This window comes from Littorina saxatilis, linkage group LG16 (genome assembly GCF_037325665.1).
Source record: "Littorina saxatilis isolate snail1 linkage group LG16, US_GU_Lsax_2.0, whole genome shotgun sequence".
NCBI lineage: Eukaryota > Metazoa > Mollusca > Gastropoda > Littorinimorpha > Littorinidae > Littorina > Littorina saxatilis.
This window is the reverse complement of record NC_090260.1, coordinates 38,498,737-38,526,687: the sequence shown is the minus strand read 5'-3', so window position 1 is coordinate 38,526,687 and position 27,951 is coordinate 38,498,737. Positions and strand designations below refer to the sequence as shown.

The 27,951-nt window shown below is 41.5% G+C and overlaps 2 protein-coding genes across 2 annotated transcripts; one reads left to right on the top strand and one right to left on the bottom strand.

Moving 5' to 3' along the window:
• Positions 1–3,331: 3,331 nt before the first annotated feature.
• Positions 3,332–12,265, bottom strand: LOC138949990 (uncharacterized). Its single transcript, XM_070321770.1, has 5 exons — positions 11,603–12,265; positions 10,382–10,545; positions 9,584–10,099; positions 8,370–8,740; positions 3,332–3,711 (listed from the first exon to the last, which is right to left on the bottom strand). Exons 1-5 carry the CDS (start codon positions 12,251–12,253, stop codon positions 3,332–3,334), a joined length of 2,082 nt encoding a protein of 693 aa, XP_070177871.1. The 5' UTR covers positions 12,254–12,265.
• A 4,935-nt stretch (positions 12,266–17,200) lies between these two features.
• LOC138949989 (KRAB-A domain-containing protein 2-like) lies at positions 17,201–24,610 on the top strand (the record flags this gene model as incomplete). The annotated part of the gene is made up of 4 exons (XM_070321769.1): positions 17,201–17,222; positions 22,398–22,411; positions 23,830–23,878; positions 23,979–24,610. Coding segments are annotated over 4 exons (717 nt in total), but the record flags the coding sequence as incomplete, so codon positions are not given.
• Between the last annotated feature and the right edge of the window lie 3,341 nt (positions 24,611–27,951).

The window sequence follows — 27,951 nt, the reverse complement described above, 5'->3', positions numbered from 1 at the left end:
ATTCATAGACAGTTTCCAACTCACCAGATCTGCCAAAGAGCCGTCATTTGTGAAAAAAACGATGATTTTAATCAGACAGGTATCGGAAACAAGTCTTGGTCACCTGCGTTATTCCTTCCAAGGCGACGTGACGGCGCCACATTTGTTTGTTTATGGCTGTTTATCGCGAAACAACACAGTTGAAATTTGTGTGTAAAATAAATGTGTGGTGAATCAGTTCGTCATCTGCGTTTCGATGGTAATTCAGTCAGATTGGAGTTACTTTGAATCGAAGGCGAGGGTAACCTGCGTTATTTGTGGGACGAAGTGAACAAATTTGATTGCAATATTTTATACAGAAAGTAAATTTCAATGATTCTGGCTCAGACTTGTAGATCTGTTATGCAGTGTTTTGGTAGTGTATCTGCTTTTCTGCTGTGAAGCTCATTTGGAGTGATACGCTGATCGAAGTGGGGTACCCTATGTGGGACATCAGCCGTATGCAGATTACGCCTCAGAACACTCTCGCATTTCACAAAGACAACAATAATTTGCAACATTTCAAGAACTGCATCAGTTTTATTAGATACTATTTCAACAAAAACAGCACAAACACGACTATTATCAACAACACAGAACGGGAGGTAAGTCTTCAAAGACGCACCAAGTGTGCGTTCCCATTTTTGGACGCCATTTTTGCTGGCATTTTCACAGTAAATCGTAATATTTCCATATATCTATTGAATGATTGTGTTATTTTCTTTGATTGTGCCGATTCTCCTATCTCTCTGGCATGTACTGGGTGCTTTGTGACCAGTTTCTCCCCTAGACTGTATTGAAAAAATGCGTCCGTCTGAGCTGACCCCCACTTGTGACCAGTAGCAAAGAACAACTCAAATACACATCTAAACAAAATGTTATTTATCAAAAATTACACCCTTCAAAGAACAATTCATGATGTTTCTCTTGCACAACTTGTAAGCACAACTACTATTGTGCAACTGTTGAGATATCAGTAGTCTGTGACTTTTTAAACCTCTTGATCTATGATCTAAACAAAATGATAAAATACAGAAAAGATTTCAAAACAATGTTTGATTAAATTGTTATGTCAGTGGGACCTAGACAACAGACCATCAGCAGCCCTTCCAAATGTTGTATTGGCAGAATTAGAACCTCAATCTTAATCTCATTCCCCATTTGAAAATCAGACTTAATGCCAAGAAATGTCCCTGCACTCAGGACACCAAAAAAGCTGTGAAACCAGAGATCAAAGGTAATCCCCCAAAAAAACCTATCTTAAGGCCAGTTCTGATTTTTCTCAGGCACTTGCAACTTTGCATGGATGTAGGAGGAGAGTTGTTCTGCTGTAATTTAGACCATATCCGCCAAAAAGTGTCCGCGAAAATCACATTTGATCATTGTGTTTGGATCATTGCTCGTACTTTAACAATGCTAATTGCAACTGTCTCTAATTCACAAGCAGTATAACATTTTAACATCATCAACAACAACAACAAAACATCATAAAAGTGTAATAACATTCTGTACATTTATAGGTTCTGCAAAACAAACAAGTCGCGTAAGGCGAAACTACAACATTTAGTCAAGCTGTCGTACTCACAAAATGAAACTGAACGCACTGCATTTTCTTCAGGAAGACCAAATACTCGTAGCATCGTCAGTCCACCGCTCGTGGCAAAGGCAGTGAAATTGATTAGCCAGAATAGCGCGGTGTGCTTGCGCTAAGCAGGATATCACGCTTTTCTGTATCTCTATTTTTTTTTTTTTAACTTTCTGAGCTTGTTTTTAATCCAAATATATTATATCTAAATGTTTTTGGAATCAGGAACCGACAGGGAATAAGATAACATTGTTTTTAAATCTATTTCAAAAATTTAATTTTAATAATAATGTTATTATTTTTAATTTTCTGAGCTTGTTTTTATTTCAAAATAACATATGTATATGTTTTTTGAATCAGAACATGATTTTATTTTGGGATCGTTTCATAAAAATATTATTGTTATCACAATTTTTTGATTTTTAATGACCAAACTCATCAATTAATTTTTAAGCCTCCAACGTGAAATGCAATACCAAAGTCCAGGCTTCGTCGAAGATTACTTGACCAAAATTAAAACCAATTTGGTTGAAAAATGAGAGCGTGACAGTGCCGCCTCAAATTTCACTAAAAGCCATATTTGACGTCATCAAATACATGTATCCAAAAAAAGAAACAATAGTCCGGGATATCATTTGGAAGAATGTTTATGTAAGGGGCGGGGACGTAGCTCAGTTGGTAGCGCGCTGGCTTTGTAGCCAGTTGGTCGCTATCAGCCACCAATTCGGTTCGATCCCCACGTTCGGCGAGATGTTTATTTCTCGGAGTCAACTTTGTGCAGACTCTCTTCGGTGTCCCCCCGTGTGCACACATGCGCACAAAAAAAGATCCAACGTTCACAGCGAAAGTCTCAGGGCTTGGAAAACACGAAGACACGCATGCATCATCTCTCGTCTCTGATTATCATGATCGTATTTCGATACTTTGACGAGACAAACCCAATGCTGGTGTGTCGAAGAAGACAGCCACAGCGGGCTTGTTCGAATCAAAGTATCACACCATATCTTCAGCGTATTACCAATACCTGTACCAATATAGACCAGTTGGTCTAAGAGGACGTTAAACCCGAATAGTCAGTCAGTCATGTTTATGTGAAGTTTCGTGAAGATCGGCCCAGTAGTTTCATCGGAATCGACCTACACACACATACACCACGACCTTCGTCTCGATTCCCCGTCTATGTTAAAACATTTAGTCAAAACTTGACCAAATGTAAAGTGTGTGTGTGTGTGTGTGTGTGTGTGTGTGTGTGTGTGTGTGTGTGTGTGTGTGTGTGTGTGTGTGTGTGTGTGTGTGTGTGTGTGTGTGTGTGTGTACGTGTGTGAGCGTGTGTGGTGCGCCCTTTTTCTGTCCGTCTGTCTTCCTGTACGGTAATCACGTCCTTCAATCGCAAAGCACACACAATTGAATAATACTACCAGCCACTTGATGACAAAAATGCTTTCATCGTCAGTAATCTTAAACTGAACAGTTTTGTTGGTTGTTCAAACAGCTACCTTGCCATGTAACGCCTCATTTAACTTTTTTCTCTAAAAAAAAAAAAGCAACAATTCTTTAAGATATATAACAGCTTGGTTTTCTCTTAACTGGCAGATATAGTTATCAGTCAAACGTTTTGGTGGGTTATTGTTCTCAAAGTTCGTACCAAATTTGATAGCGCATTCCCCTTCATAGCGCCACACTTTGCTGTGAGCTGGAGGAACATTGAATTTCAGCCGCAGTTGCACGTCACGGTTTGACCCAAATGAGCTGGGACGTGCACCGTGACATCGCGAATAGACGACCCCAGTCCTCGTCGTCATACACTGGCTTGGAGGTCTGAACATAGACTACAATCTTCCTCTCCAAGCCCTGGACAAACCGGCTGCCAGCTGCAATGACGTGGTCAGGTCCTGCCATGGTAGCTACATCTTTCACACGATCAGCGTCGCCTGTTTCTAGAACTGTGACCGGTATGCCTTCATCCCTCAAACCTCGTACGAAGCCGCTGGCTCGGTTGGTCACGTTACCTGAAGCGTCATCCTCTTCATCACGGAAGAAAGAGTCCCAGGAAAGTACGAGGACATCCCTGTAGCGCGGCGGTTGTAGGTTTCTTCCTTCCAGTAGATCTGTGATCAAAAGCATGCATTAAATATATTCGATAACAATCTAGTCTTGAAACTGAAAAGAATAGGATCATACCTGAGACGCAATGCCCTCAGATCGCTTTGAAATATATACTATACGATTCTGCATTACAAACAATGTTACCGCGCAGGAAGGCTGCCTTTTATTCGCAAAAAGGAAATGTCGCAAATTTGCAACAACAAAAAGAGCACTCTTTGTGAGTGTTTTGGGGGGTTACGTCCCCTGAGTGACTTCCCTTGTTTATGTACGTGGCACTTAGATCAGTTGTAAGAGGTGCGGTTCCAAGGCTGCTACATCATAGAAGGCAGCGCTTCTGGACTATTATTTTGTTTCAAACACCGTAGAGAAACAGCGCCCTTAAGCACATTCACTCACTTTGATGTTATTAATCATAAATTAATATCATGGTACCCCTCAAAATGGACGCACACGTTTGACTAAATGTTTTAACATAGACGGGGAATCGAGACAAGGGTAGTGGTGTATGTGTGTGTGTGTGTGTGTGTGTGTGTGTGTGTGTGTGTGTGTGTGTGTGTGTGTGTGTCAGTTAGCTGTTGCTTTTTGGGTCCAGCGGACCATTTAGGCCAAATCAGGTCCCCGTGTGTGTGTGTGTGTGTGTGTGTGTGTGTGTGTGTATGTGTGTGTGGGTGTGGGTGTGGGTGTGTGAAGAGTGGTTCAGAGAAAACTACTTGACCAATTTGCATAAAACTTCACATTAGAGTTCCTGGGTATAATATCCCTAGACGGTTTTTTTTCTTCATTTTTCCTATAAATGTCTTTGATCACGTCATATTCGGCTATTGGTGAAAGTTGAGGGGGAACTGTGACTCCCTCATTTTTTAACCAAATCGATTGAAATTTTGACCAAGCAATTTTCGACAAAGGTATTGCATTTCATCTCGGAGGCTTAACAATAAATGAATGAGTTTAGTCATTAACAATCAGAAAATTGTTAATTAAAATTATGTTTTTGGAAATTGATCCAAAAATAATGTCATTTTATTCTGCATTATTTCCTGATACTAAAAACATATAAATATGTTACATTTGGATTATAAATAAGCTAAAAAAATTGAAAATATGAAAATTATAATTAAGATTCTAATTTCAGAAATCAATTTAAAAACAATATTTTTGCTTGTCAGTTTCTGATTCCAAAAATATATAGATATTTTATATTTGAATTAAAAACAAGCTCAGCAAGTCAAAAAGAATAGAGATACAGAACTGCGCGCGGGGATATAGCTCAGTTGGTAGCGCGCTGGATTTGTATTCAGTTGGCCGCTGTCAGCGTGAGTTCGATCCCAGGTTCGGCGGAAATTTATTTCACAGAGTCAACTTTGTGTGCAGACTCTCTTCGGTGTCCGAACCTCCCCCGTGTACACTACATTGGGTGTGCACGTTAAAGATCCCACGATTGACAATTTAAGGGTCTTTCCTGGCAAAATTGCTTAGGCACAAATAATAATTGTCTACCTATACCCGTGTGACTTGGAATAATAGGCCGTGAAAGGTAAATATGCGCCGAAATGGCTGCAATCTACTGGCCGTATAAAATTTCATCTCACACGGCATCACTGCAGAGCGCCTAGAACTGTACCCACGGAATATGCGCGATATAAGACTCATTGATTGAGACTCATTGATTGATTGATTATCTGAAGCGCAACCGCAACAGCGCTATACTGGCTTGTCAATTTCACTGCCTTTTCCACGTACGGGGAATTGACATTATGCTAAAGGGTCCAGGTAAAAAAAAAAGGTAGTGCGTTCAGTTTTATTCTGTGAGTTCGACAGATTGACTAAATGTAGTAATTTCTCCTTATGCGACTTGTTTTTCTACTGCTTAGGCGTTCCACACCTGCATCATTAGAAATGACATAACGTAAGAGATTAGCACGATAGCAAAACAAAACAACCAATTCTGGATAGATAATTAATTTTGCTTTCTCCTCGCATGAAACACGTTGCGCACATTCTGATTTTTTGTTTTTTTAATTGGTACCAGACTTTTTTGTCAGGTCGATTTGGGGGGTACCCTTACTTCGGCGGCGGTCACGTGACACCTACAACAGAAATCTTTGATCCGAAAAGTGTACCAGATAGCTAAGTGGACGACCTTTAATGGCATAGAACATTGAATGACATGACACGGGAATGATTGTTTTAGTAAGGGTACAAAAATGGGTTCAATATTGTGTGTGTGCAGAGTAAAGTCTAAATATCAAACAAGCAATTACTATTTTTCTGTCTATATCTCTATTTTCACCAGTAAAGCAAGCTAAGAAATAAACGATCGTAGTCAAACCCACAATTGTCCCTGCAAAAGCCTCAAATTGCACACATCGCTTTTAATTCATTTTCCCCGCTGATATTCGTTTCTTCTCTTCCCAAACTCGTCAACACTGAGGATATTGCAAACGGCATCTCAGACGACTTTACTGTTTCCAAAGGCGAGTTAAGCTGACATTGAAAAGCCGCTCCCTTTTGACGCATGTGAGACTGAAGATTTAGGACGAAATTGTGTACAGAGATGATGTTGGGGTTAGCCTTGTCAATGTGTGAATTATAGTCCACACTCGATTAGTTGATGTCTAACAATTATTCCTCACGGTCGTCCAACAACAAAGTCTGAAAAGCTACTGGCTGTCTCTCCACATAAATTGGTCTTGTCACATTTTAGTCAAGTTTTGACCAAAATGTTTTAACATAGAGGGGGGATCGAGACGAGGGTCGTGGTGTGCGTGTGTGTGTGTGTGTGTGTGTGTGTGTGTGTGTTTTTGTGTGTGTGTGTGTGTGTGTGTGTGTGTGTGTGTGTGTGTGTGTCTGTGTGTATGTGTGTCTGTGTGTCTGTGTGTAGAGCGATTCAGACTAAACTACTAGACCGATCTTTATGAAATTTTACATGAGAGTTCCTGGGTATGATACCCCCGGACGTTTTTTTTTTATTCTTTCGATAAATACCTTTGATGACGTCATATCCGGCTTTTTGTACAAGTTGAGGCGGCACTGTCACACCCTCATTTTGCAATAAAATTGATTGAAATTTTGGCAAAGCAATTTTCGACGTAGGCTGGACTTTGATATTGCATTTCAGCTTGGTGGCTTAAAAAATAATTAATGAATTTGGTCATTAAATATCTAACAATTGTAATTAACTTTTTTTTAACAAAATGATCTAAAATTATGTCCATCTTATTCTTCATCATTTTTTTTATTCCAAAAACATATAAATATGTTATATTCGGATTAAAAACAAGCTCTAAAAATTAACAATATAAAAATTATGATTAAAATAAAATGTCCGAAATCGTTTAAAACAATTCATCGTATTCCTTGTCGGTCCCTGATTCCAAAAACATATAGATATGATATGTTTGGATTAAAAACACGCTCAGAAAGTTAAAACGAAGAGAGGTACAGAAAAGCGTGCTATCCCGCTCAGCGCGACCATTACCGCACTATTCTGGCTTGTCGATTTCACTGCCTTTGCCACGAGCGGTGGACTGACGAAACTACGAGTATACGGTCTTGCTGAAAAAAGCAGTGCGTCCAGTTCGACAGCTTGACTAAATGTTGTTATTTCGCCTTACGCGACTTGTTTTCTATCTACCTATTTCACCTCTTCCCTTCTGTCTGCTTGTCTGTCTGCTATCTATCCAGGACCACACCCAACCTCGCTTTGTTAAGAGAAAAGCAAACATGCATTGAGAGAGAAAAGCAGATTGGGTTGTTTCAAGGAGAAGAGAGGCGGAGAGGCTTAGTGCGTGTCTATGTCACTGAAAAAAAAAACATTACACCATAGATTATAGAGCCTTTGGATTCAGGGAATGATAACAGAAATACAATAGGACCATTTTTGAATCTATCAATGACATTTCTATTTTCATTAGAATTAAACAAAATATATTGAACAAGCTGACCTATTGATCTTTTATGTCCGAGTTCAAATGCTAACCAATATGCTGGACCTACATGACGTCATGTACGAAAACTGTTTTCTTTAGATAATGGGAGCACCCCTGTAAAGATAATACCTTATATATGTCACATGTACAATTCAATACAAAATGAGTTCGGTAGTGTCATGGAGTTGCTGAACACACTTGCGAACATGGTACCTTATTTCCATAAAACAAGACTCTTTAAATGTGTGTACATTTTAATAATAAACATGACATGTCTATAAGTATATGCTTGGATTTAGCGATTTCTAAAAAGAATACAGAATACAGAATCTTTAATTGCCCAAGAATAAAGAATACAATACAGTCATTGTAAAACGCCGGATATGACGTCATCGAAAAAGTCTGGGGATATATCGTCTGGAAGATTTTGCATGTACAGTTTCATGTTCAGTAGTTTCATTTGAATCACTCTTCACTCACACACACACACACACACACACACACACACACACACACACACACACACACACATACACACGCACACACACACACAAACACACACACACACCCACACATACACACACACACACAAACAAACAAACACACACACACACACACATACACACGCACACACACACAAACACACCCACACACCCACACACACACACACACACACAAACAAACAAACACACACACACAAACACAAACAAACACAAACACTGGAAGCTCACCAGTGTTTCCAACGTGCAAGGTATCAAGGGTTCTGGCGACCTCCTTCCCGCATGCTTCACATTCATACGTTTCCTGTTGTGGATCATGTCCATCGCCACGATGAGTCACTTCTCGCACAGGTGGACCATCAGCAGGCAGCGGAGTTGAGGATACCTCATAACCCTGGACATTCTTTCCCTTTCCTAGTGCGCGGTGCTGCGCCACGTGACGAGTGACTGACGGTGGTGCCCTCAGGCCAGTTCTCAGCACAGCCCCGGCCAGTAATGGAGGTCTCAAGTTGTGGTACATGGAGGCAGCCCAGAGGTGTAGCCCTGGCCCCACACGCTGGCTGAGCTTGGTGCAAAACTCGGCAAAGTAAGTTTCACTCTTACTGAAACAAAAGAAAGAGCTTCAGAAATATAGAATAAAAACTATGTTGGTGGATATTGGGTGGCCGAGTGGTAACGCACTTGCGCTCGGAAGCGCCGTTGCGAGTTCGACCCTGGGTCAGGGCGTTAGCAATTTTCTCCCCCCTTTCCTAACCTAGGTGGTGGTTTCAAGTGCTAGTCTTTCGGATGAGACGAAAAACCGAGGTCCCTTCGTGTACACTACATTGGGGTGTGCACGTTAAAGATCCCACGATTGACAAAAGGGTCTTTCCTGGCAAAATTGTATAGGCATAGATTCTTTCTTTATTTGGTGTTTAACGTCGTTTTCAACCATTCAAGGTTATATCGCGACGGATAAAATTGTATAGGCATAGATAAAAATGTCCACCAAAATACCCGTGTGACTTGGAATAATAGGCCGTGAAAAGTAGGATATGCGCCGAAATGGCTGCGATCTGCTGGCCGATGTGAATGCGTGATGTATTGTGTAAAAAAATATATCTCACACGGCATAAATAAATCCCTGCGCCTTGAATATGTGCGCGATATAAATTGCATAAAAATAAAAATAAAATAAAAATCCCTGCGCTTAGAACTGTACCCATGGAATACGCGCGATATAAGCCTCATATTGATTGATTGATTGATTGATTGATATTTGCACTGTATGTTAGTTTATTAGATACAACATTGGTTCAAATGTCTTCGCCAATTTTCATTTTTAGACAACTGAATAATGTTTGAATTCACAGCATGTGGATGAGGCATATGGTAGCACATTGTAACGTATCAGAATAATTCCAGTGTAGACCTTGTACTTAACATGCATCCATGATGTAACTCACTCGGTATAATCATCACAAGCTTCGTCCACGATGACAAAGACTTTATCTGGTACTGGTTTTTGGTTGGTTTTTGGGTTTTCTGACTGACTGAGTTCTCTCAAAGCCTTGTTGAGCTCCATCGGCAGATCATACATGTGAAGGTAAATCAAGTGTTTATCTGCTTGTTTCGCCATCTCCCTCAGCTGATGAGCGATCATGTGTGACGCCGCCATGTTGCCCTCCCGTGTACTCACGACATGCACAGGTTTTCTTTTGTTCTGAATCCAGTCTATTGCTCTCAGAATCAAAACAAGAGATTTTCCTGTACCAGGAGGACCACAGACGAACACCAAAGGAGACAACTTGTTATTCAACACGTCCAGTTGAGTAGGATGCAGAATAATGTCAGCTGGGGCGAATCTGTTTGCTGTCTCTGCGACCCCTTCCCCTGGCAGGCGGAGATCACAGCATTGGGCTTGTGCCAGGCCGGGCACTGCTGAACACGGCACAGTGACTGTGGTTGCAGGCCCTCCAAACCTGGAACGGTTGACAGGTGGAACATGTCAGAAAAGTGCAAGATTAAGAATAAACCCTGCGATTAGACTGTATAGGTAGCAACAGAGATTATCAAGATTTTCGGACAAGTCCTTGAAATATCTCTCTTTTGGTTTTGCCTAAAAGCATTTACAAATTTTTTAAACACTTGCATCTTCACGCATCTAACACAACATGACGCAGTAGAGTTGCATCCACCCAACCATCCTCCACCGCCCCCTTCTCGCCCTCCACACATACGCACACAGACATAGACAAACGTACCGTGACACGAGGTCCACATAAGTATCATCCGTCATGGAAGGGTCTGGCCCGTCTCTTTCAGCACACTCTCGCCACCACTGGGCAGGGTTGCTCACATCATCTTGTGTAAGACACAGGGTGGTGGGGTCTGTGGTTGGACTGACCAGCAGGCAGTCACGTAGATCCTGACAAAGGAGAAAACAAACACACACAATATACAGCACATTTTTTCACCCTGAGTTATTGCTGCAGTTGATTTTCTAGCCTCCACTGTGAGAGGCACATTTAGAGTCGCAATTGTCCTTAATATTTGGCCCTGTATCCCCATCCTATCACACCAGAATTGATCTAGACTGCTTTAAAAAGGTTTCTTGGAGTCATTTCAAAATGGTACAATTTTTTCAGGAGAAAATGTTTGTACCGTAAAGTACCGAGTATAAGCCCATAACATTGTAAACGCCCATCCCCCACCTTGGAGCAAAATCCGTGGAAAAGGTGAAGTACCGAGTTAACGCCCACCCCCCACTTTTGTCCGAAATTCGTGCAGAGGGGGGGTGGGCTTATACTCAGTACTTTACGGTATATGCCAAACACATTCATACCCTTGATGTGAAGCTTTCAAAGCAATGACTGGAACCTTAGTAACTAAGAGTAAGCGTATAATGTCCATATCAAAACAAATGAAACCCACCTGAAATGTATGTGCGTTAATCAAATACCAACACATTTGGACGTAGACGTCGTGGGGCTTGTGGACCCACATTGTTATGTATTAATTTCGCTCCACGCGACTTGCTTATAAACTCCAAAATAAAATAGATCGTAGAAAGTTATGTTTAGAGCCAATACCTGAAGGTTTGTGACTTCTCTCCCTAGTTTTTTTTTTATGTAAGTTCCTTCTTTGAGAAACTTGGGTCCGCACAGCCCCACGATGTCTTCCGTGTGTAGTCTAAATTTGACCTTTGATTTTTTAATTACCTCTCGCCAAAATGTAATGATCTTTTAGGACATAACTGCTTTTTAGGTGCCTGAGGCATTCTTAAAATCTCATTAAAAATGTCAACTAGTTTAAGAGATATTTGCAATTAAACACCCTTCTGGGTCCACACGGACCCACGACCACTCGCGAAGGTTCATTCAGAGAGTGTTAGTTTATAAATTGTACCTACTGGTCCTCTTTGTGTTTATAACACCATACACTCACGCACGCACACGGGACAAGCAGTATAGATATTGACCAACCTTCTTCAGCTTGAGATTGGCGCCTAGAGCTGTGCGTAGTTGGTCCCTGGTGATGTTGGGCATCATCAGCGTTGTCCTGATCCTCGGCGTGTTCTGATCGTGTGACACAAGGTGTTGGAGCACGTCGCGTGCCTTCTGCATCTGCGTAACGGCTTGTTGCACTTTCTCTGCAATGGTTATCTGCTGATGCACCACTGACTTGTCAGCCATGGAAACACTGTCTCCAAACGCTTTGAGCTCACAAGCCACGATTCCGTACTTTCTGTGAATAATCAAAATGTCAAAATCTCCCTCGTGTTTCTGTTGTTTTTTTAAAATGGAGTCTTTTGGTTTGGGTGGTATGGGTTTTTGGGTACAAGACAGATGTTTCAGATACTCATTAAACTGGAGCTGTGAAATGACAAACATGGCTTGCCCGCGGGACACCTGGTGTAAGCATCTCAGCACCCGATTATTTGCAGCGTCATCACGAGCGTCACTTTCCTGGCTCAGAGGCTGTAGGACGTACACAGTGCGCCCTGCTACCTCCTCTTCGTCGTGTTGTGTTCTGTTCATGTACACTGCAGGCACAAAGTAGGACTGTGTGGAGAGCTCCGGATACCACTGCTGAACGCGCTGTTTGCACATTGCCAGGTCGTGTTGCCCTGCCATGTTGACTGTTGGCTGCTGACAAATAAGAACCGTGGTTATTGTGCGTGTTTGTGTATGTGTACGTTTGTGTGTGTATGTGTGTGTGTGTGTGTGTGTGTGTGTGTTAGTGTGTGTGCATGGTTGTGTGTGGTTGTGCGTGTGTATGTGTGTGTAAGTGTGTGTGTGATTGTGTGGTTGTGTGTGTGTGTGTGTATGTGTGTTCGTATGTGTGTGTGTGCGTGTGTGTGTGTGGATGTTTGTGTGTATGTGTGTATGTGTGTACGTATGTGTGTGTGCGTGTGTGTGTGTGTGTGTGTGTAGATGTTTGTGTGTATGTGTGTGTGTGTATGTGTGTCTGTCTGTGTGCGAGTGTGTGTGTGAGAGAGAGAGAGCAAGAGAGAGAGAAAGAGATAGATAGATAGAGAAAGAGAGAGAGAGAGAGAAAGAGGGAGAGAGATTAAGAGACTGATGATATAGATAGGGACAGAAAATAACAATAACAAAGACAATTCTTAATTTTTAGAGGGTAACAAGAATAAGCATATTTATGCTTTATGCATCTGGCCCTCGCCCTGAAGAGGGACTAATCTACTTATATTTGGTTCTAAAAGAATTCGTGTTGGTTGATTGCCACAGAGCGTTCTGAAGAGCGTTCTACACTACCCGTCATAAAAAAGTACACAGATATATTTAGCTGTAGATCGTTGTGATGCGGCCAGTTATATTAAAACCAGAAAGGTCATTCATTCCCCTACCGTATGAAGTAAAGAGTTTTATTGTTCATAAACTAGTGTTTATGCCGTGTGCCAGAGACCTAGGACACCCCCCAAAATCAAATTCCCAAAAGCAAACTTGCAGACAGGTTTTAAAACCTGGCCGCATCACAAAGATCTACAGCTAAATGTATTTGTGTACTTTTGTATGACGGGTAGTGTAGAGGCTGTTACCTGAGTAAACAAGACTATACTTAAATAAGTCTATCCTAGCAAGAGGAGTGTTCAATTTCACCGACGCCCAAAGTGGGCCACATGTCCGGAGCATGTGTATTGCACATATCAGACCCACACCAATACCATTTGCGCTTCCAGCATGAGTCCCATATGGGTTGCCTAAATGGGCACATCTGAGCGTGCTGGCTGGGATATCAGGCTCAGAAACACACAAAGAGTAAGCTTTCGTTTCATATAACAAACACGAAAACAACACTCATTGTCATCATTTTCACCAGTTTTCATTCACAAGCACCTTGGAAATAAATCTCATGTTCCCCATGCAATAAATCCCCGGTTACCATAGTTGCAGGAAGCGGGTTATACATCGATAATCAAAAGCCCAATAGAAACGTTCAGGGATTCTTCGGCTCTTTTCATTGCCGTTTTCCCAGACCTAAACAGACGACACGACACTGCTTTGCAAAGTTCCAAAAACGAACTGGCAAACTGGCAAAAGTAAACAAAAAACAAAACTACTTCATGAAAGGTCATAAGTTCATCACAAACAAATGAAACCTAGCGATATGTTTTGTCTTCTTACAAAGTCATGGAGTGTGTGTATCTGTGTTTCGATACACAGACGTTCGGAGAAACATTAACGTCAAGTTCAAGTCAAACAAATTGACCCCTGACACACACATTTTGACCCGTGCACAAGACGTTGTATCGATAAACGAAGCGCAAATAAGAAATAATAATAAAAGCAAAGAACATAGCAACAAGATATGCAAACATCTAACACACAGAATGAGAGGTCTAATGAAAAACAACAAGTCGCGTAAGGCGAAAATACAACATTTAGTCAAGTAGCTGTCGAACTCACAGAATGAAACTGAACGCAACGCAACGCAGCAAGACCGTATACTCGTAGCATCGTCACTTCAGCGCCCGTGGCAAAGGCAGTGCCAGTGGAATTGACAAGAAGAGCGGGGTATTCGTTGCGCTGAGAAGGATAGCAAGCTTTTCTGTACCTCTCTTCGTTTTAACTTTCTGAGCGTGTTTTTAATCCAAACATATCACATCTATATGTTTTTGGAATCGGGAACCGACAAGGAATAAGATGAAAGTGTTTTTAAATTGATTTCGAAAAAAAAAATTTGATAATAATTTTTATATATTTAATTTTCAGAGCTTGTTGTTAATCTAAATATAACATATTTATATGTTTTTGGAATCAGCAAATGATGGAGAATAAGATGAACGTAAATTTGGATCGTTTTATAAAAAAAATATTTTTTTTACAATTTTCAGATTTTTAATGACCAAAGTCATTAATTAATTTTTAAGCCACCAAGCTGAAATGCAATACCGAAGTCCGGGCTTTGTCGAAGATTACTTGACCACAATTTCAACCAAGTTGGATATCATACCCAGGAACTCTCATGTCAAATTTCATAAAGATCGGTCCAGTAGTTTAGTCTGAATCGCTCTACACACACACACACACACACACACACAGACAGACAGACAGACACACACACACACACACACACATACATACACCACGACCCTCGTCTCGATTCCCCCCTCTATGTTAAAACATTTAGTCAAAACTTGACTAAATGTAAAAAGGCAACAATGAGTCGGAAACAAGATCGCGATTCTTTCCTTCGTTGCACGACGCAAATCTTCTGTGACCTTTGACCCAACGTAGTTTCCACATTCGATCACTGACTAAGATTAATATTTGAACTGAAAACCGAGGGGGTGGAATACTGAGAGAAATATACAGAACTGTGCACCTTCAAACCTGACATACTTATCCCAACATTTTGTGAACTCAAAAGACAGAAAGCTGCTTTTACACGCCAGATTTGATTGCAACAACGTGCTAGGGCACCAACACATGTATTATCAAAAAGCATGGCTCCCTGTGTTGATTTGGCACTTATTTTCTCACTACCAAAATGATGACAAAAACGATGTTTGGTGGTTTGTTGTCAGACCAGCTTTCGGCCGCGGTCAATATATATGAAACAAAAGTCGATATGCCCCCCGAGAACCGACAAAAAAGCTGGTCTGTCAACAACCCATCAAACACCTTATATTGTTTGTTTTTGTTTATTACAGAATGTTGCTTAACTTTGAGCTTGTGATTTTTGAATTAGAAGTTTGGAAAATGTAAAGGCTTAGATGTAATTTTCGTACCAGAACTTACAATTAGAACACGTATCTGAGTGACGGGCGTAGTGGCGTGGTGGTAAGACATCGGCCTCCTAATCGGGAGGTCGTGATTTCGAATCCCGGTCGCTGCCGCCTGGTGGGTTAAGAGTGGAGATTTTACCGATCTCCCAGGTCAACTTATGTGCAGTCCTGCTAGTGACTTAACCCCCTTCGTGTGTACACGCAAGCTCAAGACCAAGTGCGCACGGGAAAGGTCCTGTAATCCATGTCAGAGTTCGGTGGGTTATAGAAACACGAAAATATCCAGCATGCTTTCACCGAAATTGGCGTATGCTGCCAGAATGGCGGAGTACAAACGGCCAAAACGTATAAATCCACTCGTGCAAAAAACATGTGTGAACGTGTGAGTTTCAGCCCATGAACGAAGAAGAATAAGAAGAAGTATCTGAGTGTTCGTGTAAACCCTAATAAAAATGGATTCATACACTTGTCGTTTCTCTGAGCAAATGGGTTCACACACACACACACAAGTAAGGAACAGCAGTCCCTCCCATGACCGGACACTCTTGGGCCATTGCAAACCTGTCCGTACATTGCAGGTGGCCGTTAAAGGTGACTCCTCCACCACACACACATTACACACACAGACGTACACACAAATTGAGTGAGGCTATGCTAGCCAATGCTTGTACTTAAACAATAACATCAAACTAATAAGAAAGAAGGAGGAAAAACACGTTCTGTACAAATGACTGCTTAATCAATGGTGTAACAAGAAGAGACCTGCAACAAATCCTCAAGACACTGAAAGCACTGCATCATATGAACGCAGCCATGTGCACACATATTCACAGAGGCATAGATGCACGCATATTTGCGCTAATGCTTTGCAAGAATTACCATCAAAAACCAGTCTGAATAAAAACAAGTCGCGTAAGGCGAAATTACTACATTTAGTCAAGCTGTGGAACTCACAAAATGAAACTAAACGCACTGCATTTTTTTCACAATGACCGTCGTCCGCCGCTTGGGCAAAACGGAGTGAAACTGACGAGCCTGTTCAGCGTGGTAGTGGTTTCGCTGTGCTGCATAGCACGCTTTTCTGTACCTCTCTTCGTTTTAACTTTCTGAGCGTGTTTTTAATCCAAACATATCATATCTATATGTTTTTGGAATCAGGAACCGACAAGGAATAAGATGAAATTGTTTTTAAATCGATTTCGGAAATTTGATTTTGATAATAATTTTTATATTTTTAATTTTCAGAGCTTGATTTTAATCCGAATATAACATATTTATATGTTTTTGGAATCAGAAAATGATGAAAAATAAGATGAACGTAATTTTGGATCGTTTTATAAAAATTTTTTTTTACAATTTTCAGATTTTTAATGACCAAAGTCATTAATTAATTTTTAAGCCACCAAGCTGAAATGCAATACCGAAGTGCGGCCTTCGTCGAAGATTGCTTGGCCAAAATTTCAATCAATTTGATTGAAAAATGAGGGTGTGACAGTGCCGCCTCAACTTTTACAAAAAGGCGGATATGACGTCATCAAAGGTATTTATCGCAAAAAAGAAAAAACTGTCTGGGGATATCATTCCCAGGAACTCTAATGTAAAATTTCAGAAAGATCGGTCCAGTAGTTTGGTCTGAATCGCTCTACACACACACGCACACACACATACACACACACACACACACACACACATACACACACACACACACACACACACACACACACACACACACACACACACACACGCGCACATACACCACGACCCTCGTCTCGATTCCCCCTCTATGTTAAAACATTTAGTCAAGTAAAAAACGTCCGGGGATATCATACCTAGGAACTCTCATGTCAAATTTCATAAAGATTGGTCCAGCAGTTTACTCTCAATCGCTCTACACACACACACGCACACACACACACAGACACACATACACCACGACCCTCGTCTCGATTCCCCCTCTATGCTAAAACATTTAGTCAAAACTTGACTAAATGCAACTAGAAGATAGAGCTGCATGTCGTAGATTCTTTTTGATTCGCTTTATTGAATGTTTGCAGTTTTTGTAACAGTGACTTTTATCTCTCCAGCTTGAAATGCTCTCCCTGTTCGCAACCCCGCTCTCTTCCTACCTTCCCCCAAGCCCGACAGCAGAACATTGAAATTTGCATAGATGAGGACACCTCTTCATTTATCTCCAATCCTCTTCCAGCCGACACCACCACCCCACTCTAGCAAGCTCACTCCCTCCAGCCCACAGCCACAGTCCGTGGGCAGAGAGCTTAAAGTCACGAGCGCTGTCCATTGAAACAAAAGCCAAGAGACCCTGAATGGGTCTAGGTCAACCAAACGTAGGTAAATTTGCCTGCAGATGCTTTCCCTGTGGGTGTGTTCCCTGTGTACAGGGAATGCACCCGGGTGCAGTTCCTGTGGGGAAACGGATCGCACTCAATCTCGTGTCCTACGCGGGACTGCCGTAAACAACACGGTTTACTGTTTTATTTTGATACGAATGAAGTAGTGCTACACCGCTTTGAGCAAATGCATGCTATAATTCACTATACAGCAGGAGTAAGACCATAACATGTATCTGTCACGGTAGAACCAGCGATCAGGTAGAATCGCCGATTCTACCAGTAGAAAGCCCGATCGGAGTTTCTACCGGTAGAAAGTCCGATCGATGTTTTTACGAGAAGAATCAGCGATTCTACCGGTAGAAACTCAGATCGGACTTTCTACAAGTAGAAACTACGATCGGTCGTTCTACTGGTAGAAAGTCTGATTTTTCTCGTAAAAACATTGATCAGACTTTCTACTGGTAGAAAGTGCGATCAATGTTTTCACGAGATGAATCGGACTTTCTACAGATGTCAACACTGTTCACGAGATTTAAAAAGTAATACATCACTGGTGAAAATCTCGTGTTAGTGGTGCATTATCAATTGCTCACAATGTTCACAAGAATTGAAATTAACATCGACCTTCTGTCCGTGTGGGATACAATTTGTCAAACAGTTGAAACTTGGATCTCTTTGTAATTCGAGCAAAGAAAATGGACGGTCAAGAGCAGAGGGACAGATTTTACGAACTCTACGACAAACTTGTCGCAGGGCTAGCAGAGAAGAACCGCGATGCCTACAGCATCCACCAAGAGAGATACAAGAAAATCCTCTCCGCTCTCAGTTTGGAGAAAGGCGAACGTTGCGAGTTTGGCCATCATTTTAAATCATGGTGCATCAAAAAATTCAAACTACAAAAAAATCGGCGGCCAGCATGTTGTTTACTGTTTGAAGTCATCCTGCCCTGTAGTCTGCAAAGAAGATATCTTCGACACTCTGAAAAGGTTTGTCATCCATCTCTCTCTAGCTCTCTCTCTCTCTTTCTTTCTTTCTTTCTCTCTCTCTCTCACACACACACACACACACACACTGTGTGTCTCTCTCTGTCTCTCTCTCTGTCTCTCTCTCTCTCTCTGTCACACATACACACACACAGGTTTGTCATCCATCTCTCTCTCTGTCTCTCTCTCTGTCTCTCTCTCTATATCTCCCTCTCTGTGTGTCTCTCATCGACATCGACAACCGCAGCAGCTTCCTGACCCAGAACGGCGCTCCTCTCCTCCCATCCTCCATCCTACCCTACCAACACATACCCACCCCCTCCTGCTGATTACCCCCACTTCCCTCCCCTAGCCAGCAGGCGTCCATCTACAGGCCCCAACCCCCCACATCTCATCCCACCAGCCTATCCCTCTTTCCCCCACCAAGCACGAGGGTCTGGAGACGCTGACTGCCCTCAGGGGCCTGTTGATAACAGGACTGGTCAGCGCACAACACAGTGGTCTGCCAACATGATACCCTCCCACTTCGCCCCCCATGCTTCGCAGCGGGACGGACCGCCCCCCCAAGCACTCGACCTATCCAGGCCATCAATGATGGCTGAGTGCTCCAACCGTGATGTACCCTTCTATCCGCCACTACACCCACACGTGGTGCAACTGCTAAATGTGATGGCTAGTCAGTTGTCGACTCGCCAGTAATTACACAGTGTGTGTGTGTGTGTGTGTGTGTGTGTGTGTGTGAGTGTGTGTGTGTGTGTGTGTGTTTTTGTGTGTGCATGTGTGTGTCTGTGTGTGTATGTGTGTGTGTGTGTGTGTGTTTTGTCATGTTGGTGTATGTATGTGTGTGTGTATGCAATCCTGTTCCTGAAATTTCGTAACCAAACGCCGGGGTTACCACGCGAGAAAAGCAACATTTATAGTACTGAGACTCTGCTTCAGTTCCAAGGAGTGAGTAGTGTATTCGCTCTTTTTTACTGCTGTGAAGTTATACAGTGGTGTAAACAGTGACGACTCTTTGATGTGCAGTCTATGTACAGATATATACGTGTGTGAACATATGGAGCTTCCTTCGGTTGTGTGTCAGTAACGAGTCGTGAAGCAAAACTGTTTGAAGTGACTAGATATATACAGACTTTCCTCAAATCGAAAACTGACTGACTTGAAGTGATTCACGATACGGACTCTCCTCTTGAGACTAAAAGAGTATGAGTGAACGGGCGTAAAGCTCTATAGCTTTGAGTGACAAGGTATATCTTCTGCGCCTTCTTGCAACAAGGACTTATTTTTTGACAGTAGATATTGCTGAATACGCTTATCTTTTTTAACAGTAGATATTGCTGACTACGCTGATCTTGATTTGCAAAGAACACTCTGCAGGTTCAACATTGTTTTGGTAACAGACTTGTGTAGGCAATAAGTATGCCCAAGGAAAGTGCGTTATCTGATCTCTGATCTCTTGCTCACTTGAATGTGTATCACTTGCGTAACAAAACCGCGGACATATGTGTACTGTTGAATCAGGGCAAACAACCGTTACATATATTAGGCATAAGCGAGACGAGACTTGATTCGAATGTTTCTGATGACTTTCTGAATGTACCCCATTACTCTATATTCAGGCGTGACAGCGTGAGACCGCAGCAAACTGGCCTCGCCGCCTATGTACATGAATCGTTAGTTAATTACACTCACCGTAGACCCGATTTGGAAGCTGAGAATGTTGAGTGCCTGTGGCTTGAAATCAAAATTAATAAGTCTACCCCTCTGCTCGTGGGTTTCCTGTATAGAAACCCTGCTGCATTGTCAAACTGGACAGATGATTTTATCAATCTTATGGACAGTATCAAGAGCCAAAATAAGCCTATATTAATATTAGGCGACTTCAATATCGATTTGCATAAACCACAGACAGCTTGGTGCACAACTTTGTCCCTCTTTGGCCTTCAACAAGAATAACTGCATCGACAGCGACATTAATTGACCATATATACACAGATAACAAAACAATGATTTCGAATGTTAATGTGGTTAATTCTGGCATTAGTGATCATTACGTAACTTGCTGCTCATGGAACTATATAATCCCAAAATGTCATAAAAAGGACACAAAACCATCGTATATCGGAGCTTTAAAAAATTTCACGAGTCTAAGTTTTTCATAGACTTATCTTCAGCTCCGTTCCATGATGTGTTTAATTGTACTGAGGCTGAGGAGGCGCTTAATTGTTTCTCACGTATACTCTACCCGATTGTTGATAAGCATGCTCCTCTGAGGCAACACCGAGTAAAATCCCCTACATTACCACCATGGCTTACTCCTGAGATTGTAGAAGCTATGGCACTACGTGATTTTTTGAAGGAAAATCAAAGGAAATCAGAATTTAAAGCACAACGCAATAGAGTTACCGAGTTAGTACACCAGGCAAAAAGTAATCATTTTCATAAATTGGTTGAAGACAAAAAAGATGTTGCCACGCTTTGGCAAGCCATAAATGAAGTGTTAGGTAAATCCCAGAGAAGAAATAGCAGATTAAATAGCGCCATTTCTCCTGAAAAATTCAATGAGCACTTTCTGTGTTTGGCTGATCGATTGAATCTAATAATGTAAATGAAGAAGTCGAGGGTGGGGACACCCTGTTGTTTAGACTGAAAGAATTTTGTTGTCATAAATTGAATTCACAAGATTCATTCTCTATCACAACTATTGCCGTACATGAAGTTGGAAAATTTATAGAAAACCTTCAGAATAATAAATCCATGGGGCCTGACAAAATCCCCCCGTCGTTGCTTAAATTAGCCCTACCGTACATAGTGGAATCCCTAACGTATGTGTATAATCTTTGCATTGAACAAAATATTTTTCCTGATGCATTTAAAACGGCAAAGGTCGTTCCACTTCCTAAAAATAAAGATGTGTCTGACCCTAATAACTTCAGGCCAATTTCATTGCTTCCTATTTTATCAAAGCCTTTAGAGAAGCACATCCAGAAGAATCTTCTGAACTACATGGAAAGGTACAAATTATTTCACAACTTTCAATCTGGGTTTCGTCCGAAACATTCCTGTAGTACAGCTCTTTCATCACTATGTGATAACTGGCTATCGGCAATTAATCGTTCGGACATATCAGGGGCTGTATTTCTTGATTTTAAGAAAGCTTTTGATCTTGTAGATCACACATTACTTTTACATAAACTCGCATTGTACGTGAACAATCCCGCAACGTGTTCATTCTTTAAATCATATCTTGTCAACAGAACACAGTATGTTTCTATAAACGGTAAAACATCTCCCAAAGGATGTTTAAAGAGTGGAGTCCCCCAGGGGTCAGTTTTAGGGCCTATTTTGTTTTGTGTATTCATTAATGACCTCCCCCTTCATATATCTAATTCCAAAGTTAAAACGGAATTTTTCGCAGATGATTCGACGCTTCACACAAGCTGTAGGACTGTTCAAGACATTGAAGTTTCCTTGCAGTCTAGTCTGAATGAAGTCAACAGTTGGTGTAACCAGAATTTTATGATAGTGCACCCAGGAAAGACAAAAAGCATGATTATTACAACAAGACAAAAACACCAGTCACGACCTCTTAAGTTAAATCTTTCTCTGGAATCACAACCTGTTCAGCAAGTAACGGAACATCGTGTTTTGGGTGTGATAGTCGATCAAGAATTAAAATGGCAATCTCATGTACATTATATTTGTCAAAAAGTATCCAAGAATTTGTTTCTGCTATCAAAGTTAAAGCAATATGTCGATATCGCAACACTAAAACTATTTTATCATGCCCACATCTTATCCCATATTAATTACGCATCAACTCTTTGGGGTGGCGTCTCTGATATTCACATGAAAAAATTAAACTCTCTACATCGTCGGGCAGCTAAAATCATGTTAAATGGTCCACAATTATCAGCTGATTTGAAGTTAAAGAATCTAAACTACCTGCCGCTAGTTAAACAGTTACAGTTTAATAAGACTGTAATGATGTATAAAGTATATCATGGCGAAGTGCCCATCTATATTCAGGACCTATTTCACAGAGTCACCGAAAGGTACGGGTCTATCAATTTTCTACCACCAATACCCAGGATTGATTTGTTCAAAACTAGTCAAGCCTTCTCTGGCGCTATGGTGTGGAACTCCATTCCGTCTGTAATAAGATCATTAACCTCACTAAAGAGTTTTAAACAAGCTCTGCATAATCATTTTATGTCTACCTAGATGGCTATACTAGTCTTAACACGTGCAAGTAGCTGTCAACAATTGGCAAAGCTTTATGAATTACACAAAATAATATGTTCTTTATTATATGTATTATGTGGAATTTATGTTGCGATTTACCATCATCATCATCATCATCAACATCATCATCATCATCATCATCATCATCATCATCATCATCATCATCATTATCATTTACACCATATAATCATTATTAGGATTAGTGTAAACGTTGGTATCGTGTGAATTTTACTGTCGATCACTTTACATGTGTCAACATGTTGCATGTTTCGCTTTCGATTTGTATGTTGCTTACTTTGCCATTTTATTGTTTATGTTTATTTGCTTGTTTGCTTACTTGTCGATTGTTTGCTGGTTCATTCGTTTACTTTGTTTATTTGTCATGTTGCTTTACTTGTTTATCATTTATTAGATATTTGTATTAGAAGTAAGGACCGGTTGTAAGAAAAGGCGTCGCCTTAAACCTCTATCCTTGAAAAATAAAGTTCCATCATCATCATCATCTCTCTCACACTTTCTCTGTCTCTCTCTCTCTCTCTCTCTCTCTCTCTCTCTCTCTCTCTCTCTCTCTCTCTCTCTCTCTCTCTCTCTCTCTCTCTTTCTCGCTCTCTCTCTCACACACACACAAAGGTTTGTCATCCATCTCTCTCTCTGTCTCTCTCTCTCTCCCCTCTCTATCTATCTATCTATCTTTCTCTCTCTCTCTCTCTCTCTCTCTCTCTCTCTCTCTCTCTCTCTCTCTCTCTCTCTGTCTGTCTCTTTCTCTTTCTCTCTCTGACACACACACGTCTAACTTGTCTGGAAAGTAGATATCTTCGACACTACGAAGGTTTGTCATATCTCTCTCGCTCTATAGTCGTTATTGTTGTTTTGTTTTTCAGGTGCCACTCTCAAGTCGGACACTCCGGAAGAAGCAAACCGTGGACGGAGGTGCGCACGAACTATGCCTGGATTAAGCATGATCTAGTTCAACTATTTCTCGGAACATGTCGAGAATGCGATACAAGAGTGTCAATAAAAAAAACATCAGCTGTACGGCCAATCATCTCTCTTGAATTTATGACGCGGATGCAGATGGACCTGATAGATTTCACCAGCGTTCCTGACGGTGATTACCTTTGGATTCTACATATGAGAGACCACTATTCAAAGTTCAGTTGGGCCTTTCCATTGAAGTCCAAACGAGCAGCTGGAGTCGCAGAGTGTTTGAAGAACACCTTCAGCTTGTTTGGCGCTCCAAGAATACTGCAGTCAGACAATGGCAAGGAATTTGTGGCAGGCGTAATAAAAGAATTGGCATCTGTATGGAGTGGGATGATGATCATCAATGGACGACCAAGACATCCGCAATCACAAGGTTGTGTAGAAAGAGGAAATGGCGACTTCACCATCAAGCTGGGGAAGTGGCTCGAGGCCAACAAAGAGAGCGGCTGGGTCGCAGGTATTCCCCACATCGTCTACGCGATAAACACGTCAATGAGTGAAGCGACTGGTAAATCACCCTTTGAAGTTGTGTTCGGTCAACCACCAAGGACTAACTGTGCTGAACTTGACATTCTAGCGCAGCAAGGTATAATCAACGAAGAAGATGTGCCCCAGATATTTAATGGTTCAGAGACATCGTCAGAAACAGGAGATGCAGCACCTACTACTTCTAGCTGACTCACTGCATGAGTACCAGCACGCAGAATCGAGAAGAGAGTGTTCAGCTGGTCAAAGACAGACCAGGTACATCAGGTACTTCTGATCCCTGGCAGAATTGGGACGAGGATGTTCTGCAGGTCGTAAGTGTCAGAGACAGACCAGACATATCAACAGAGGATATAGTGCAGAAGGCACAATAACGGACAATGCAGAAGATTCACAGTTTACAGACGGATTGTTGTCTCTACTGGATGTAGGCATCGTGACAACAAGAGATGATGAAACAGAAGATGAAACAGAAGATCGTGAAAGGTCTGTCAGAACAAAGCGGGGTAAAAAGTTCAATCTCCTACATCAAGAACAAGTTGTCGCACGTGGAATAGAAATCTTTGGTCAAAAAACAGTTCACGGACAAAGTGTTGACAGAACGAAACAAAGCGTTTTTCAACTCATTTATGTTGCAGAGCCTGCTTTCACCCCCCTGATTAACAATCCTTTCGACGAGCCTCTTTCAGATGGAGCCTTCACAATCTGGAACAACGAACATGTTTTGCCAGCAGAAACTGATGACACACCGCATAGCAAAGTGAGGAAAATTGCAACACGTAACTATTTAAAGGCAGCCAACAAACAGCAGATCAACTTCGATGCGAAAGTTCTTCATGTAGCAACGAGTTACAATGAAGGTGACAATGTTGGCATTAGCATTCATGAAGTAGATCGCACTAACACAGGTGCGAAGCTGTTGCCATGCAAAATTTTGAGAGTCGAAATACGCGGCTCGGAAAAACTGTACGAACTGTACACAAACGGGGGCCGCTTGAAAAACAAATTCCGAGCAGCAGACATGGTCGATTTGCGAAATGTTCACTTCAGTCAACTTCAGAGTGTCGATGTTGAAACGCTGAACGAAATCAGCATCATCCAAGCGTCGCGACTAAATACGCACTGGACAGCAACAGGAAGTGCTGCTTGCTCATGCCGAGGAAAGTGCCACAACATGAAATGCAAATGCAAGCGAGCAGGACTTCCTTGTTCCACAAAGTGTCACCCAAAATCAGCGATAGCGTGCAAGAACACCTCGTCCTAGGTTCATTTACTACTCTCTCCCTCTCTCCCTCTCCCTCTTCCATCTCTCTCTCTCCCTCTTCCATCTCTCCCTCTCCCTCTTCCATCTCTCTCTCTTTCTCTCTCTCTCTCTCTCTCTCTCTCTCTCTCTCTCTCTCTCTCTCTCTCTCTCTCTCTCTCTCTCTCTCTCTCTCTCTCATCTTTGTTGTTTTGAAGAAGCAAACCGTAGACGGAGGTGCGGCCTAACTATGCTTGGATTAAGTATGATATAGTTCAACTATTTCTCGCAACATGGCAAGAATGTGCTACAACAGTACAACAGTACCAATAAAAAAAATCTACAAACATCAAACATTGCCAACCGGTAGAATCGCCGATCGTCAATTCTACTGGTGGAATCGCCGATACTACCGGTAGAAACTCCGATCAGACTTTCTACCGGTAGAAAGTTCGATCAATCTTTTTACGAGGAGAATCGGCGATTCTACTGGTAGAAACTTTGATCGGACTTTCTACCGGTAGAAAGTCTGATCGGACTTTCTACTGGTAGAATCGGCGATTCTGCCAGATCGCTGGTTCTACCGTGACACATCTAACAGTTGTCAGAACAGCGATACCGCGGCGTGCTGGTCGAGTGGTCACATCTTCGTAGCGTAACGCGTTGCGCCATTGGCTGACGGCGAAGCTGCCGCACCAGTGTCGTTATTTGAACTCATTAATTGTGACAAAAGTGAACATGGCGTAATTTCTTGGTTGGTTGGTTGGTTTTAGGGGTTTAATGTCCAACCAACCAACCAAGAAATTACGCCATGTTCACTTTAGTCACTATTAATGAGTAATTTCTTGGTACTTTGAGGTGGATGTTTGTGTCAGCACGTTTCTAGATGCAACAAACTTTGAAGGTACAGCAAAATGTCAAAATCTAGGCTTTGTTGTTTTGTAACATTCGCTTTCAATCATTGTCCTGTCCGTATGTTTCTTTTTTTGAGTTTTCAAGCTTTCAGACCTTGGATGGGAGCAGCTATGAATAAGTTGCCGATGTGTATTGTCCTCTGCATTTCAGTCCTAAATTGTTTTCTCTGGCTTGCGTACACAGGCAATGAAGTTGTGGATGATATTCCTTAAGTTGATGTTATAAAACCCACATATAGATTTAGTGGTGACCACTATTACGTACACAGTAATGCTGCTATCAAAACTCATTTAACTTGATGGCGTTCACATAAAATGATTGAATACAGAATGCTGAAAGAAAATGAACATGACGTAGTGTACGGATAAGCAAATGTGTGTGTGTGGTTGGGAGGGGAATGCGTGTGCATGTGAAAGAGAGAAAAAGAGAGGGAGAGAAAGAGAGAGAGAAATAAAGAGAGAGAGAGAGAAAGAGAGAGAGAGAAAGAGAGAGACAGAGAAAGAGAGAGAGAGAAAGAGAGAGACAGAGAAAGAGAGAAAGACAGAGAAAGAGAGAGAGAGAGAAAGAGAGAGACAGAGAAAGAGAGAGAGAGAAAGAGAGAGACAGAGAATTGAATTGAACTTTATTTTACAAAGATTAAGATTTAAGGCTATGCCTTTTCTTACAATCTGTGCTTGAGACGCACAGACAATCATAACAAATAAGTAAAGTTAAAAACAAAAAGAGATGTGATGACAATGACTATCATGTGAATATCAGAGACGCCATCCCAAAGAGTTGATGCGTAATTAATTTGAGATAAGATGTGGGCATGATAAAATAGTTTTAGTGTTGCGATATCGACATATTGCTTTAACTTTGATAGCAGAAACAAATTCTTGGATACTTTTTGACAAATATAATGTACATGAGATTGTCATTTTAATTCTTGATCGACTATCACACCCAAAACACGATGTTCCGTTACCTGCTGAACAGGTTGTGATTCCAGAGAAAGATTTAAATTAAGAGGTCGTGATTGGTGTTTTTGTCTTCAGTGTTGTAATAATCATGCTTTTTGTCTTCCCTGGGTGCACTATCATAAAATTCTGGTTACACCCGTTGTTGACTTCATTCTTCTTCTTCTTCTTGTCGATCACTGTTGACTTTATTCAGACTAGACTGTAAGGAAACTTCAATGTCTTGAACAGTCCTACAGCTTGTGTGAAGCGTCGAATCATCTGCAACAAATTCTGTTTTAACTTTGGAATTAGATATATGAAGGGGGAGGTCATTAATGAATACACAAAACAAAATAGGCCCTAAAACTGACCCCTGGGGGACTCCACTCTTTAAACATCCTTTGGGAGAGGTTTTACCGTTTATAGAAACATACTGT

Excerpts from the sequence above, each read along its gene's own strand:
- LOC138949990 (XM_070321770.1), bottom strand. The coding sequence starts at position 12,253 with ATGGCAGGGCAACACGACCTGGCAATGTGCAAACAGCGCGTTCAGCAG. Across the intron at positions 10,100-10,381 it reads TATGTGGACCTCGTGTCACG|GTTTGGAGGGCCTGCAACCA; the intron begins GTACGTTTGTCT and ends CAACCGTTCCAG. Across the intron at positions 8,741-9,583 it reads GCTTGTGATGATTATACCGA|TAAGAGTGAAACTTACTTTG; the intron begins GTGAGTTACATC and ends CTTTTGTTTCAG.